The sequence below is a fragment of the Daucus carota genome, chromosome 2, assembly GCF_001625215.2.
Source record: "Daucus carota subsp. sativus chromosome 2, DH1 v3.0, whole genome shotgun sequence".
Lineage (NCBI taxonomy): Eukaryota > Viridiplantae > Streptophyta > Magnoliopsida > Apiales > Apiaceae > Daucus > Daucus carota.
The window spans coordinates 50767886-50786188 of NC_030382.2; the positions used below are offsets into that span (position 1 = coordinate 50767886).

The 18303-nt window shown below is 33.0% G+C and overlaps 1 protein-coding gene and 1 long non-coding RNA gene across 2 annotated transcripts; both read right to left on the reverse strand.

Annotated features, from left to right (window-relative positions):
- Positions 1-482: 482 nt before the first annotated feature.
- On the reverse strand, positions 483-4113 carry LOC108205614 (uncharacterized). The gene is made up of 6 exons (XM_017375590.2): positions 3841-4113; positions 3601-3733; positions 3246-3349; positions 2459-2603; positions 2223-2363; positions 483-1679 (listed from the first exon to the last, which is right to left on the reverse strand). Exons 1-6 carry the CDS (start codon positions 3879-3881, stop codon positions 741-743), a joined length of 1503 nt encoding a protein of 500 aa, XP_017231079.1. The 5' UTR covers positions 3882-4113; the 3' UTR covers positions 483-740.
- Positions 4114-5784: 1671 nt separating this feature from the next.
- LOC135150815 (uncharacterized) lies at positions 5785-16463 on the reverse strand. Its single transcript, XR_010289144.1, has 5 exons — positions 15345-16463; positions 13392-13591; positions 8977-12469; positions 7024-7223; positions 5785-6101 (listed from the first exon to the last, which is right to left on the reverse strand). It is a non-coding gene; the product is annotated as an uncharacterized LOC135150815 (long non-coding RNA).
- Between the last annotated feature and the right edge of the window lie 1840 nt (positions 16464-18303).

The following is an 18303-nucleotide window of genomic DNA, read 5'->3' on the forward strand; positions in this document are numbered from 1 at the left end:
AATATGATGAAGATTTTATATTTAATACTAATACGAAACTAAAGATATTAACGATCAAAAATGTATATTGACAAACGTGAAAAAGAGAAATAGGAAAAATATTATGGGACGGAGGAGTATCACTTGTTAAACAATCTTCATTGGCAATTAATTAGTAATATTTGTTTCTAAAACCTCGAAATTGCAGTTATTTTAGTTTTTTTGTTTTATGAGAAGATAAGAGTGGAAAACCCGAAATTGAAAAGGATAACATTTGCATCACAGAGGGTTGTTTTCGGTGTAAATGTGAGGTGGTCTCAAATTCTGATAAAGCTAAACTAGGGTTGGCCTATAGAAATGTTCTAAAGGTGTTAAAGGTGATTGCATTCAAAGTTATTGACTTGAAAACATTCAAGCAAGTTTTTCAATGGTATCAATTCTTGCATGTCACATTAAGAAACAGACTGAATAATGCTTGTCACCAGACTCTCAAAAATCAAATATGGCATGAAACAGAAGAAATCAAAGAATCAATAACTTGCAGCACAGTATTTGGATAAAACAACACCTTGATTAATCTGTCACAGCTATATGCTACACAATGAGAGTATATATTTTCCAATCACATCATCTGTTTAACAATAAGGCTATAGTTTGTTAAAACTTAAGAACTACAGAAACTAGCAGTTTACTATGGCATGACTATTATGACATTAAAGAATAAGTTTTTGTTTGTAAGTAATAAGAATGTAATAAATACTTCATTTTCCCTCCCCTCTGAAAGCAGCAAGTCGTGCTACGAAATCATCATAGTCCGGTAGCTTAGGATGAATGTGGCAGTTAGCATTCATGTCTGTCTCATAAGAAGTAGCACGAGCGTGTCCCCTTTTGGTCTCTACTGGACTTGTTGTCTCAAGGGGGAGTGAGGCAGCTCGGCTTTCAAGACTGAATTCTCTGTGTCTGGATTTTGGTTCTTTGCTTGCTTCAGGAGCGACGTTTTTGTTACTGTAAAGCATCAGAAGCTTATCCATCTTTCTTTCCTCTTCATCTGACAGGTCATGACCAATTTGGTTTGCATCTTCTTCTGTTGTTCCATCGGAATTCGTCGCTGTTTCATCGCCTTTCAAACTACCGATGTAGTCTTGGCCTGGTGGAGGATTTGGGAGTTTTGCAGGTTTTCTCCTTACTGACTTTGGCTTTGGCTTTGATTCTTTATCCGGTTGAGCATCCAGCTTCCTTGATTCTTCCCCTCTGACATCAGAACCACCAGAAGGAACGTCCAAGATGGGATCAGTTTTGCTAACAGGTTGTCTAGTATAAGGAGGGGGGATCGAACTATAACTGGAGGCAGTCTTGCCACCATCTAATTTTTCCTTGGAAGAACTCCTTACAGGATCACTCGGCCTGACATCTTGATCCATCTTCTTTGCCTGAAAACCGTTCCTGGGAGTTCTCCTGCTTTTTGTAACTTTTTTATCATCATATGTCACTTCTTCTTTTTTGTCAGAACAAATGTCCTGCTCTTTTACTCCTGAAGTTACCCTTTGATCGTTTTGCTTGTTTCTGTCTACAGCACTGGTGTTCTTTGACACATTCACTTCTTTTTTATCAGAACAAATGTCCTGCTCTTTTGCTCCTGAAGTTACCCTTTGATCGTTTTGCTTGTTTCTGTCTACAGCACTGGTGTTCTTAGACACATTCTGCAAAAGTGGTACATAGTTGCATTAGTTTAGCTTGGCGAATATATCATCAACCGCAGAGATCATATCAGATTCATCTTTAACTTCTTATTAAAAACGAACAGTTCAATTGACTCTTAATATCTATCACAAAACTTTTCAGAGGCAATCATGAGGCCTTTGGTTCATGGTTAATTAGAGCGGTTAAAAGAAGCGGAACCTTTATCCCATGTGTTAGTGTTTGGGTTAGGAATTTAGTTGCTGGGATACTCATTCCCATTAAATGGGCAAATCATTCCCTAACAGCACCTTGGGATTTCATATCATTCCCATTAATCCCAATTCCCATACCCTTCATTCCTATGAAGGATCTAAACGCACCCGATATTTAATATTTCCAAATGCAAAAATTGAATTAATAAATAAGGAATGCTTTTCAAGGCACAAAAGAAAATTTTCCTGAAGTTCAAGCCTGATATTGTTGCAATTTTTACCATTCAAAGTTCCCAGTGTTTAGGCTTAGAAGTTTATGATTAAAAAAAATAAGATAAGGGGAAAAATTACCTCCTCAACTGCAGGTGGCTTATACAGCTTCTGCTCTAGAGCCTTCGAATTCCACTCAATGCCAGATTCATGTGCGATATCTTGCAACAACTGTAACTTCTTATCCTTTGAATGAGGCAACAACTTCAGCTTTGCAACAAACTGGAACATGGAAATTGACCTTTTAGTTTTACTTCATAGAAAAATTGGCATTTCTATCTTATGGAGCATGTAATCTGCACTTAAAGGACAATCACCTCTTTATTAGCATAACCATCAACTGACTTCCCATATCTATGCGTAAATAAGCTTCTGAGTTCACGTAGCTCTGGCAAATCAGCAAATCTCGCAGCTGCAAACATCAAAGATGCTACAGCCTCTCTGCAATCCTCAGGGCATTCCCTACAAAAAGAAGAAGAAAAAAGATTGCGTACATTAAGTAATCGGACTTGCAATAAACTGTAGCACGAAGGAAAGCAAACCAAACCAAGAGCATAATGTCATATGACGTGCACGCATCTGTGAGAATTTCCTCAATTATTAAAGGTTTCTCCTTTAGTAACTCTATATTCAGCACTATTTTTTTACAATTTCAAAAAATATATCTTGTTTTGAACATAATGAACCAGCAATAGTAAGGACATTTCATATGGCTGAATGCTTATTGCTATCTCAGGGATTCACAGTCTAAATCAAATATGCAATTATAAACAAAACACCAATAGCAATCTAACTATGATTTGTTTCTGGAACAAAGAATAATATTGAAAATCATACTACTATCAATTCCAATAGATGGTACAATACAAGCAGCACAGCTAATACAGCCTGTCGAAGATAAGAAATAATAAAATAGGTTGTCTAATACCAAGCAAGAACACTTTCTCTTTAATAAAACACATGGATACACAATAAATAAATTCAAAATATGGCCTGCGTCAAAAAAAATTAAGGATTTATATGCTTCAACTAACTAGCATGAAGCAAGTTTAAGAATGAATAATAGAAAATTTTCAAAAAAAAAAAAGTGAAATAAGGTTTTACCTATTCTTACTCATGGCAGCAAGATGAGTAGAGATGCAGGAACAGGCCAACTCAACATACTCATAACAGGATGACAGCTTCATCTCCTTCAAAAACCCTTCAGCCTAAAATCATCATTTATAAGAATACAAATCTACAAATATAATTTGGTGGTGGTACATATATAAATACAAACTATATATTTACATCAAAAACAGAAACACAGAAAAAGTTCTTGAAATTCAAGAACATTCGTGACTCGATGATCAAGTGTCTACTTCCCCAATATTGTCATGTCAAAAGCCTTGTGCAATTAATACACTTTGTAATTGTAATTATAATAGAAACAAGGCTAAACATGAAGAAATAATATTACCCTGGAATAGGCATTAGAATCAAGACCATTTTGAAGAAGATCAGCAATATCATTCTTCAAATACTTCTGCATTGCACTTCTCTTCTTCTTTATCATCTCAAGTCTTGTCTTTGTCATCTTAACTAAAGACTTGCTGCATCAAAAAAAACACCAAGTTAATCACAAAAAAAACTCAAACTTTACATAAATTCACATCAAGAAAAGAAAAACAAATCATGGGCTCAAGCTTTATGCTCTCACCATTTGGTCTGAAACTTGCTTTTCAACAACCCATCAAACATCTTGCCAATTTCTGAGAAATCTTGAAATATGACAACTTTGTTTAATAAGTAAAGAAAATAAACAGAGAGTTGGTTTTAATGAAAAGAATGTGAAAGGAGCAAAATGTTCCTAAAATGTAAAATCAAGGTACGTCAAGAATCAAGCATTGAAGAGCATCAAGAAAAGGAAGGCTTTTCAGAGAAAAAACCCAAAAAAGAAAACCAAGAATCTAAATCTATAGATTAAGAATATAATACAAAACCACCAAGAAAATACATTGCATTTATACAAAACTTATGCTAGAAATGATTGCATGTATTAATCAATACATGTTTTATATGTATGTGTTGATTCGTTTACTAGTGATAAAGAGACAGTTAGCTTAGCTACAATTGGACTCTATTTCTCTTGCTAAGGAAGAATAAAATTTGTTGTTTGACGAAAAAGGACACGGTTTTGTGGAGTAGATTGGGAGAGACGGCGGGAAAGGTGGGGGTAAAATGGGGAAAGAGAAATGATTGTTTAACCCGGGAATATAGGGGCCCAGTGAAAAGAAACGTAAATCTAGCTAAGTATTAGACGGACAATGACATATGGCTCACACAGACCACGAGAAGTTTTCGCTGGAGACAAACGGTTGACGTTCCGGCCGCTTTTAATTTTGATATTTAGTGTCGATTATTTAAAAAATTCTTGATATTATTATTGATATATAAATTAAAAAATTAGTGGATGCGAGCTCCGGTACAAAATACTAGCATTCTAAGATTGTGTTTTACATGTCAAGCAGGTATCTGAAATATTGTATCGAAAATGGTTTCTGTTTTTGGAATGTTAGATGAACCAAGAGTTATGAGATAAATATAAAAAATCAGGTGATGCGATTATCTGTTGGGGATTTATGAGTGAAGATAAGTTGATAAGAACAAGAGTTTGTTCGGTGCATGAGCTTACCCAGGTTACAGGGCCGGCTCAAGACTCTTGGTGGCCTTAGGCGAATCAAATTTTTGAGGCCTATTTTTGCAAAAAATAAAATAAAATTTGACATATGCTTTTCCTTTTAACAATATTATCCTATAGTTTTTTAATATTTCATAATTCTTTGTTTCATCCTAAATTTTTTTATTAAAACAATTGTTTATAAATTGGTAGAAAATATATTGTGTAAATAATTGATATATCTAATTAAATATGAAGATAAATATTTAACTATTTAAATAATTTCACTGTAGATAGTTATGTAGTTATAATGAAATTTGTGAATTTAATTTAATTTTGATATTTATTGACATTTTAGCAAAATATAGAAGTTAAATTTTCAAACAAGTACAGAAATTATAAAATTAACTATTAATTAGTTTTAATAAATAGTAATTAGAATTTTACAAATATATTATAATAAAGCAAATTAAGTAATTTTAATTCTATGTTTTATAAATTTAAAATAGCAATAAAACTACAAATATTGAAAACTGAAAAATTGATAATTCATAAATACAATTATATAATTGAAAGTACAACTACAATAGAAAAACCGAACTTAAGAAATTATAATTAGTCACATTAATATAAAAATTTTATTTTTGTAAATCTCATTCATAAATAAAATCATTATTTTTTTATAATAAAATATAATTTTAATTATATATATATAACTAGAGGCCTTATGTAACCAAAATTATATTTTTTGGAGTTTTCAAATATAAGCATATATATTTTTTTCCAATTTTGAAATTACAATGAAAATATATATATAATTTTTGGTGTGACGGTCCAGGAATCCGGGGGTCTGGATTCTGACGTCACCACACAAAACCCATTTTTAAAACACTTTCGAAAACCTGTAAATTTTTTTTTTTTTAAAAGATAATGAATCCAAATAATTTAAAACCTGAAAACATTTAATAAAAGATTTGAAAGACGTTAAATAAAAGATTTAAAAGAGAACCTCTTCACCCCCAAAACAACAGGATCGCATCCAGGTTACAGTATTGAAATTAGAATCAACCACTAACTATTACACAACATCTCTTACCAATCAGATCATCTTCGATAAGAAGAATCACTGTCAACTATTCCAGCTATGACTTACACTTGAATCTCCATAGCACAGTTCTAGCTTGCACCAACCTCATCAACTTTCCTGAACACTCCTCGACCACTGGATCCTCAACTCTGTCTCCTCGCCTAGCATTAGCCTTATTCACAATCTCAATCAATCATCTCATCTTTAAGCCTTTCTGAAATGGTTAGAAAGGAATAGCAAGGGTGAGCAACAATGCTCAGCAAGTAATAATAAACAATGATAGTTCTGAAATGATATAACAGAAGATCACGAGTTCAAGATATAAGAGGATTCAACCTGAGTTCATGAGTTCATGGTATTGTATAGAATGATTTACAATACCTTGCAGCATTTAAACTGAGAAATTCAATCTTTCCAAAGAATTATTGAATTGGACTATCACATTTTAATTAAAACCAAGGTTAGGCAGCTGATCAGTTCCGCACTAACCCCGAGCAGGCCCCGCCATGCTCTATCACTGGATCCAAGGCACTCATTGGCCTAACATGACCACGAATCTGGTCCACAGGTTTATATAAAAACAATAATCCAATTCTCTAATTCAATTCAAGAAGCCAATATAAATTAGCAGAATATCATCATAAATATCATCAACAACAGAATAATTCCAATTCAAACTTTGATAATAATCTATTCATAAATCATGATCCATCATTTCATAAATCACAGTTCAGGAAATCCTCGACTATTCAGTATCCTCCATTATCGGCTAAGCAACTGAATTTAGCCTGCTAAACCAGCATGACAATGGCGGGTTGAATAATCAAGAAGATCCCAATTCATTCAAAGCTCTAACTATCACTGAGCAACACATGCTTCAATGACAATCTGAACTTCGAATTAATTTGTAAAACGGAAATTCTTTAGAAACTTGAAGATTAGAAAGAATGGGTTAGAATACTCGCACTTTCGAACTTTGAAAAGAAAGGTATGAATACTTGAAACATATACCAAAGGAATGGATCAGAATATTTGCAATATATTCAAGAGAAAGGTTTAGGATACTTGCAACATATGTAAGAAGAATAAATCAGAATATTAGCAATATATCCAAAAGCAGGGTGTAGGATACTTGCCTTAAATCTGACTCCCGTCTCACAGCTCATTCTCATCTTTCCACTTTCACAATCTATGCATATCATAGTTTCTAGACCATCTCTGGCTATACTCTATCTACCGTACACCTTCGCTTCGCTTACTCGATTCATCCCTTATTCGCTTTGCAATACCATTCTGACTTTCTGATGTCTTCAAGCGTACTCGTCACGTCCAAATCCTTTACGAGAATAAAATAATACTATAGTCACTAAACAATATATCGCATATACATATCACGTATATCGATACCCACTTATATACCCCTTTAAACTTATCACATATCACTTAACACGTAATCATGCTTTGACTCTACCATATAGTCAAGTCATATTCCACATAACATATTACCAATCACTTATCATATAAATCCTATCGATAATCTGACATCGTCTCGTCTATTTATTAGACTATCCTCCGATCAACCTATTTCAATCAACAACCAATCAATCAACTCCAGTCACCATAATCCATATATCCTTATCCAATATCAGTCCTACGAATCATTTATCACTTTTATAATATCAGGAATAGACATATATATCACGTAATCATCAATTAATAACAATCCAATAACATATAATCACATTCGGCACATTTAACAACAATTATCACATTCTTGACTCAATCATATTATTATGTCATATCAAACTAGACTTTATAAGCTTTCATCTCTCTTTCGTTTCACTTGATTCCGACTTACGGATCAAAAGTTATGACCAAAACCGTTTTCTGACTCCGCTCTCAACATATAATACCTTACACTGATAGCAGACAACACATTACACATTAAGTCTCCCATCCCAATTGATTTCAAATCAATTCCTGGGTTTAAAATGATTTTTCGGGAATTTTCTGGAATTTTTAAACATTTTTCGGAATTAAAATCGATAAAAGAATCACTTTTCGGATAAATAATCAAGTCCCAAATACTTGAAATTGGACTTGAAATCATTCATAAACAATTATCGAGCCTTGAAAATAATTTGGAAGAATATTTTAAAGCTCGAAACTATTTTTCGGAATTTTTAAATCAAAAAGGATTAATTAAATCCAATTAATTAATCAATTAAAATCAATTAATAATTAATTAAAATAATTAATCAATTAATATTTAAATTAATTGACCAATTAAATAATTAATTACTAATTAAAATTAATTAATAAACTAATTTAGATTTATTTTTGAATAAAGAAATAATTAAAAACTATTTTTGGAATTTAAAATAATTAAATAAAACAATTTTAGAAAATTAAATTAAAAGGTTTATTTTGTAAACTTTTGAAAGTTTTGTCCAGGGTTTAAAGTGTAACTTTTCAAAGTTACAGGGGGTAATTCACAAGTTTCAAAACCTGAGTACAAAAACTTCATCATCTTCAAAACTTCGGTGACCAAACAGCAATAAGCCGCCGGCCACCACACTAACTCGCCGGAAATTCGTTTCCAGGCGTCCTCCACTCACCATCTACTCCAGATCAGTAGTACATACACTCATAAATCAATCCCCCATCTTTAATTAGGCAGAAGTCGCGCGAATTCGCCGGAAAATCCGGCCGAAGTCGGCGACTTTCCGCCGCCGATGGCGGCGATTCGAGCCACCTCCGCTCAAACCAAGCACACCAGCATACTCCCCTTTCTCTCCTCTTTCTATTCATATATACCACCACTGCCCAGATTTAGCGGAACCCATTTTCCGGCCAAAATTCAAACTTTTCCGGCAACAAGCTCAAGAACACCAAGAACACAGTTTCAATAATCAAACTGACTTTTCTACATGTTATTGAACTCCGTTTTTGACATATAATATACCAAAACGACGAGAAAAACATGCTCTACATCATAGAATCATCAAATCACATAAACGGAATCGTTTGCAAAAATTCATCATTTAAATCATATAAACTCGAATTTTAGAAAAATAATCTAAAATCACCTGTTGAATCTGCATATAAACGGGTGATTAAACTTGATTCTACGCGTCGATAGCTTCGTTTTGACTATTTATACGCCTCCATCGGATTCCAATAACACCTTCAAATCTTCGTTTGATTACGAAGAACACGAAGAACGCAGCTCGGTTTCTCTCGGTATTCGTGAAAAGAAACTGGTGAAATGATTTTACGGGTGAAAATCAGCTATAGAAAAGTCTATTTATATTTACAAATAATTGGTACCCCTTTGGATCGTTTATGACATGAAAATACGTATTTAGTAGCTTTATATTAATAAAGCAGGGTCCAATGGGTACTGGTTTTCAAGATAATCATCAGAACGGGGCTTTTTAATCAGTCATTAGTATGCGGGTCCCACTGCAATTATTACAAGATAAGGATGAATCAAAATATCTAGTTTCACGTATATCGAGACAAACTGGATAATTATCAACAATTAAAATACCCGAAAAACTCCGCCGGACCGACTACGGGGAAAACCGTACTCCGGATCGAAAAAGTCAAAACACGAAAAATGTCCGGAATATTGAAATTAGGCTAAAGGTGAGTTTTGTTGAAACTTCCGGGAAGAAAATTTGCTACCTCGTTACGAGTGGACGGTTTTACGGAAGTCAAATAATCAATAATTAAATATAAATATACGCAATTAAATCCGTAAATCGATTATAAAATCATCTAACATTCCATAAATCGAAATGAAAATATCCAAATAAACTATATTTTCTCCTGAGCATATAGAAATTGAAATCTCGCGAATACGAACACATACGAGCATTCAGCTCAATAAACTAGATAACACAAAATTCACAAAATTCATATATTAATCATATAATAATCGTAACTCACCATAATTAATTAAACTAGCAAAACCACAAGTAACACTTAGTCACATACCACATATATTCACATAATATTCATCTAGAATTTTCAAAACAATATATGAAAATCAGTTTTGAAAATACAATTATTTATCAATAACACAATAACCCGAGGTTTAAATATAAAACCTTGAAAACTCATTAAACTGGAATAAAATATTAAATCTTATTCCTCTCTTTTTAAGAAAATCATTTATAATATTAATAAAAATATTTTTAAAATCCGGGTTATTACAATCTACCCTCCTTATAGGGATTCCGTCCTCGGAATCAGAGAAAGAAGGAGAACGCAAAATCCGTAAAATCCATATCAATCCACAGAACAAGTATAATCACATAAAACTATTCACATAATCAATTCGCTTTTCAACTACAGCCAACAATAATATTTAGACAAATAGATTTATAATAATCACATCTAAATTTAATAATATGGGATATTACATTCTACCCCCTTTATAAGGATTCCGTCCCCGGAATCCCCCGAAGAAAACTAAAACGTACACGCTTCGTAATATCACATGCTCATCCTCCTTTGATCAACCTTGGCATACCTTCAATTTTGAAGAAATAGGAATATCAACACTTTCATAATTACAGAATTCATTTTCCAAGAATCAATCTTTGGGAATTTTCGAATAGAACTAGGTGTTTTCAAAATAGGTCACATTGGAATACAAGGGTGACTGGGAGATCAATACGATCAATTGAACTTAATGTTGCGTGTCCATATTAGACACTACTAAAGGTTGTTAACCTTCTTGTAATCACAACACACACAAGTGATGGCGTCCCATCCAACTCCTATCACACAGACAGGTATACCTTGTGTCCCCTATAAATAGGGTTGTTCATCCCAATCAGATTAAAGAAATATCAAAGAATATCAGAGATTGTCAAGGAATATCAAATATCGTGAAGGAATGTTAAAGGATATCAAGAAGTATCAAGGGATATCAAAAATATGAAAGTATATCAAGGAATGTCATGGAATATCAAACAATATCAAGGGACATCACTGTCTTTTTCACATCAAACCTTTATCACCCATCAAATCAATACCAACTCACACCAATAGTCAATATCAATGTCATCTTAGAATTTGAGAAATTGAATATCTCATTTATCAAAACTTTTGTAGAAAAGATATCATGATAATATCTCACTGATGAGAAAACAATCAAAAGAATCTTTAGTTGAAGAGAGGTATTGCCAAGGTCTTCTCAGATTTTTGCTCTGCTTCAATAAATCGTTGTTCGTCATATGTCTTCTTTTTAACGTTCTTGATAATCACTCAATGTTGACTCGTAATAGCCTCGTAAAATTCATCGTCGACATTATCGTTCGTAATAACTCTCGCCCATGTAGTCCACGTTCTTATGCTTCATCCAGTTGCCTTTGAAGTCCATAACACAACACATAGCATATCTTCGATTTTCTGAATTGTCGCCCTGTGGGTTATGGGCCCACCTTGTCCCGCTTAACTTAAAGCGTCGTTGTCGAGGACTAACGTTCTAACTTACTCGCAGACATCACCTCTAATAACTGGACTCAACCCCACATACTTTCTATCATGCACTTCTCATCTATCAACCTCTATCTACCAAATTCTCCTTCTAATCCAACACAACTCATATTCTACATTCACTTTTCATAATTCAATCAAATCGATAAACCATTTCCAGATATACACATAGTCAGGATACTCCGAACTATGCATCTTTATCATTCTCAAATCAATACAATAAACCATTTTCAACTATGCAGTATAGTCAGAATACTCTGAACTCTGCATTTTCACCATTCTCAACTCAATCATTCACTATCAAACTCTTCTATCTAGGTCTAATCTTGACCTTTCGCACAATTCATCATCTCAATTAGTCAACATACTAGAAATCCTATGTCTAAACTTAAGAATCAAAATCTCTCTAAACCTATACACTCAACTTAATCGTCTAACCAGATTCTATACCTCTATCGCATCTCTAGACTATTTTTAAATAGTCTCACAATACCTCTATATGAGGTCACACAATATTCCTCATCAATAGAACTTAAAACTAAAATCTATATTCTAATTTCAAGTACTTATAACCTGTTGCTCTGATACCAACTGTGACGGTCCAGGAATCCGGGGGTCTGGATTCTGACGTCACCACACAAAACCCATTTTTAAAACACTTTCGAAAACCTGTAAATTTTTTTTTTTTTTTTAAAAGATAATGAATCCAAATAATTTAAAACCTGAAAACATTTAATAAAAGATTTGAAAGACGTTAAATAAAAGATTTAAAAGAGAACCTCTTCACCCCCAAAACAACAGGATCGCATCCAGGTTACAGTATTGAAATTAGAATCAACCACTAACTATTACACAACATCTCTTACCAATCAGATCATCTTCGATAAGAAGAATCACTGTCAACTATTCCAGCTATGACTTACACTTGAATCTCCATAGCACAGTTCTAGCTTGCACCAACCTCATCAACTTTCCTGAACACTCCTCGACCACTGGATCCTCAACTCTGTCTCCTCGCCTAGCATTAGCCTTATTCACAATCTCAATCAATCATCTCATCTTTAAGCCTTTCTGAAATGGTTAGAAAGGAATAGCAAGGGTGAGCAACAATGCTCAGCAAGTAATAATAAACAATGATAGTTCTGAAATGATATAACAGAAGATCACGAGTTCAAGATATAAGAGGATTCAACCTGAGTTCATGAGTTCATGGTATTGTATAGAATGATTTACAATACCTTGCAGCATTTAAACTGAGAAATTCAATCTTTCCAAAGAATTATTGAATTGGACTATCACATTTTAATTAAAACCAAGGTTAGGCAGCTGATCAGTTCCGCACTAACCCCGAGCAGGCCCCGCCATGCTCTATCACTGGATCCAAGGCACTCATTGGCCTAACATGACCACGAATCTGGTCCACAGGTTTATATAAAAACAATAATCCAATTCTCTAATTCAATTCAAGAAGCCAATATAAATTAGCAGAATATCATCATAAATATCATCAACAACAGAATAATTCCAATTCAAACTTTGATAATAATCTATTCATAAATCATGATCCATCATTTCATAAATCACAGTTCAGGAAATCCTCGACTATTCAGTATCCTCCATTATCGGCTAAGCAACTGAATTTAGCCTGCTAAACCAGCATGACAATGGCGGGTTGAATAATCAAGAAGATCCCAATTCATTCAAAGCTCTAACTATCACTGAGCAACACATGCTTCAATGACAATCTGAACTTCGAATTAATTTGTAAAACGGAAATTCTTTAGAAACTTGAAGATTAGAAAGAATGGGTTAGAATACTCGCACTTTCGAACTTTGAAAAGAAAGGTATGAATACTTGAAACATATACCAAAGGAATGGATCAGAATATTTGCAATATATTCAAGAGAAAGGTTTAGGATACTTGCAACATATGTAAGAAGAATAAATCAGAATATTAGCAATATATCCAAAAGCAGGGTGTAGGATACTTGCCTTAAATCTGACTCCCGTCTCACAGCTCATTCTCATCTTTCCACTTTCACAATCTATGCATATCATAGTTTCTAGACCATCTCTGGCTATACTCTATCTACCGTACACCTTCGCTTCGCTTACTCGATTCATCCCTTATTCGCTTTGCAATACCATTCTGACTTTCTGATGTCTTCAAGCGTACTCGTCACGTCCAAATCCTTTACGAGAATAAAATAATACTATAGTCACTAAACAATATATCGCATATACATATCACGTATATCGATACCCACTTATATACCCCTTTAAACTTATCACATATCACTTAACACGTAATCATGCTTTGACTCTACCATATAGTCAAGTCATATTCCACATAACATATTACCAATCACTTATCATATAAATCCTATCGATAATCTGACATCGTCTCGTCTATTTATTAGACTATCCTCCGATCAACCTATTTCAATCAACAACCAATCAATCAACTCCAGTCACCATAATCCATATATCCTTATCCAATATCAGTCCTACGAATCATTTATCACTTTTATAATATCAGGAATAGACATATATATCACGTAATCATCAATTAATAACAATCCAATAACATATAATCACATTCGGCACATTTAACAACAATTATCACATTCTTGACTCAATCATATTATTATGTCATATCAAACTAGACTTTATAAGCTTTCATCTCTCTTTCGTTTCACTTGATTCCGACTTACGGATCAAAAGTTATGACCAAAACCGTTTTCTGACTCCGCTCTCAACATATAATACCTTACACTGATAGCAGACAACACATTACACATTAAGTCTCCCATCCCAATTGATTTCAAATCAATTCCTGGGTTTAAAATGATTTTTCGGGAATTTTCTGGAATTTTTAAACATTTTTCGGAATTAAAATCGATAAAAGAATCACTTTTCGGATAAATAATCAAGTCCCAAATACTTGAAATTGGACTTGAAATCATTCATAAACAATTATCGAGCCTTGAAAATAATTTGGAAGAATATTTTAAAGCTCGAAACTATTTTTCGGAATTTTTAAATCAAAAAGGATTAATTAAATCCAATTAATTAATCAATTAAAATCAATTAATAATTAATTAAAATAATTAATCAATTAATATTTAAATTAATTGACCAATTAAATAATTAATTACTAATTAAAATTAATTAATAAACTAATTTAGATTTATTTTTGAATAAAGAAATAATTAAAAACTATTTTTGGAATTTAAAATAATTAAATAAAACAATTTTAGAAAATTAAATTAAAAGGTTTATTTTGTAAACTTTTGAAAGTTTTGTCCAGGGTTTAAAGTGTAACTTTTCAAAGTTACAGGGGGTAATTCACAAGTTTCAAAACCTGAGTACAAAAACTTCATCATCTTCAAAACTTCGGTGACCAAACAGCAATAAGCCGCCGGCCACCACACTAACTCGCCGGAAATTCGTTTCCAGGCGTCCTCCACTCACCATCTACTCCAGATCAGTAGTACATACACTCATAAATCAATCCCCCATCTTTAATTAGGCAGAAGTCGCGCGAATTCGCCGGAAAATCCGGCCGAAGTCGGCGACTTTCCGCCGCCGATGGCGGCGATTCGAGCCACCTCCGCTCAAACCAAGCACACCAGCATACTCCCCTTTCTCTCCTCTTTCTATTCATATATACCACCACTGCCCAGATTTAGCGGAACCCATTTTCCGGCCAAAATTCAAACTTTTCCGGCAACAAGCTCAAGAACACCAAGAACACAGTTTCAATAATCAAACTGACTTTTCTACATGTTATTGAACTCCGTTTTTGACATATAATATACCAAAACGACGAGAAAAACATGCTCTACATCATAGAATCATCAAATCACATAAACGGAATCGTTTGCAAAAATTCATCATTTAAATCATATAAACTCGAATTTTAGAAAAATAATCTAAAATCACCTGTTGAATCTGCATATAAACGGGTGATTAAACTTGATTCTACGCGTCGATAGCTTCGTTTTGACTATTTATACGCCTCCATCGGATTCCAATAACACCTTCAAATCTTCGTTTGATTACGAAGAACACGAAGAACGCAGCTCGGTTTCTCTCGGTATTCGTGAAAAGAAACTGGTGAAATGATTTTACGGGTGAAAATCAGCTATAGAAAAGTCTATTTATATTTACAAATAATTGGTACCCCTTTGGATCGTTTATGACATGAAAATACGTATTTAGTAGCTTTATATTAATAAAGCAGGGTCCAATGGGTACTGGTTTTCAAGATAATCATCAGAACGGGGCTTTTTAATCAGTCATTAGTATGCGGGTCCCACTGCAATTATTACAAGATAAGGATGAATCAAAATATCTAGTTTCACGTATATCGAGACAAACTGGATAATTATCAACAATTAAAATACCCGAAAAACTCCGCCGGACCGACTACGGGGAAAACCGTACTCCGGATCGAAAAAGTCAAAACACGAAAAATGTCCGGAATATTGAAATTAGGCTAAAGGTGAGTTTTGTTGAAACTTCCGGGAAGAAAATTTGCTACCTCGTTACGAGTGGACGGTTTTACGGAAGTCAAATAATCAATAATTAAATATAAATATACGCAATTAAATCCGTAAATCGATTATAAAATCATCTAACATTCCATAAATCGAAATGAAAATATCCAAATAAACTATATTTTCTCCTGAGCATATAGAAATTGAAATCTCGCGAATACGAACACATACGAGCATTCAGCTCAATAAACTAGATAACACAAAATTCACAAAATTCATATATTAATCATATAATAATCGTAACTCACCATAATTAATTAAACTAGCAAAACCACAAGTAACACTTAGTCACATACCACATATATTCACATAATATTCATCTAGAATTTTCAAAACAATATATGAAAATCAGTTTTGAAAATACAATTATTTATCAATAACACAATAACCCGAGGTTTAAATATAAAACCTTGAAAACTCATTAAACTGGAATAAAATATTAAATCTTATTCCTCTCTTTTTAAGAAAATCATTTATAATATTAATAAAAATATTTTTAAAATCCGGGTTATTACATTTGGGGCCTTCAAATATTGGGGGCCTTAGGCCACCGCCTAAATGGCCTGTATGGTGCGCCGGCCCTGTGACGTTACAACGGGCTGGAGTATATGGAAAATTGTTCATACACAAATTCGGTAAAATTTATAAATAATACTCTTTCTGTCCCATTTAATTGTATACGTTTCTTTTCAACTGCTCGACACGCATTTCAATGCTCTTATAAAACATAGTTCCGTAATTTATTTTTCAGATTTTCTTTTTCTGAATAAAAATATAACATCCAAACTTTAATTCAGAAAAAGAAAATTTCAAAAATAAATTACACAACTACACTCTACAGGAGCATTAAAGTCCGTGCCGCGTCCCCGTTCCCCAATGTATACAACTCAGGGGGACGGAGGGAGTATATGTTAAAATTTTGATTGAAATTAATTTTGTATATTTATATAATTAATATTATTAAAATATCACAATTCAGTTATCAAATTATATTTTATAAATACAAGTAACTACTAAAAAATATTTATTCTTATCAATCTATCCTCCAGAAACACTAGTTTTCTATCCTCCATCATTTTCCTTTGATTAGCGACGGCTGGGGCTTCCACCGGATCTCTACAGCCGGAAAGCCCCGAATTTTTTTTATTTCATTTTTTTTTTGGTGTTTTCTTCCCTTTTTCAATAAAATTTTTTTGACATTAGTTTGTTTTTTCAGATCTAAGGATTTAAAGTCATTTCCGATTTGATCTTCTGTTCTTAGATCTTAATTCCACGGAGTTACGGATTTCTCGTTCTTCCTCATGCTTTTATCCTCGAAAGTGGTCCGAATTTTTTAATTTTTTTTTGCAGGTTTGTTCCCCGTATATAAGGATTGTCTTCGTTTAGCTAGTATTTCATTTACGCATTTGGTTGTTAGATTATCACGTTTGGTTTTGATTTTTTTGCCGTCTCACCGTTTTGTATGAGTTTGGTTATTTTCTCACCGTTTGCGTGAGTATGGTGCTTGATTTAGTCATAGAAATTGTTAGGAAACTGTATTCTCAGTCGATAGCTCAAACTATTTGTGGCGAAGTATGTGTATATATCATTTTTAACAAATCACGTGATTTAATCTCCAAGAAAAATGGTTGTTCTTCTCTTTTGTTTGTTCGACGCGATTGTTTATGTAGATACAGTCTGGCTTTATATTATTGAATTAATTGATTTATAAAAAAAAACTACTGAAATATATTTCGTAAAAGAAATGTTGTGTAAGGAGTAGTGGCAGAAGGCAAAATTCTAGTTCTACGTGGAATTGCACCTTGCATCAATTAAATAACCACACACACTTGAACAATTACCATATTGAAAAGGAACAACAAAGTATAGTGGGTGTTTGGGAAATTAGTTTTCCAGCTTTTTCAACGCAGAAGTTGGCTTCTGTTTCACGGCGTGCGTTTGGCTAAACATTTGAAGCACTTATATTATGCTTGAGAAGTTCAGAAAAAAAAGCTACGTTTTGCAGCTTTTTTTCCACTGCAGCTTCTTCTATATTATGATTATGAACTATGTACCAAAAATGTATGTACAGGCAAGATGTACTATCTCCCACAGAACACAAGTATTTTTATCTTAAGATATTATTAAATTAAAGTTGGCATTGTGTCTTGAGTCAATATATTCTAATCATATTTTCTTTTTCTCATAAAGTTAATTATAAGAAATTTAAATAATAAATATATTATTGTAATTTAAATAGTAAAAATCTTTTATTATTGTAATTTATTTTTTTAATACAATAAAACAATTTTATATTACAAATTTATCCGACTATACTAACTTACAAGTTAAGTTACCCAAAC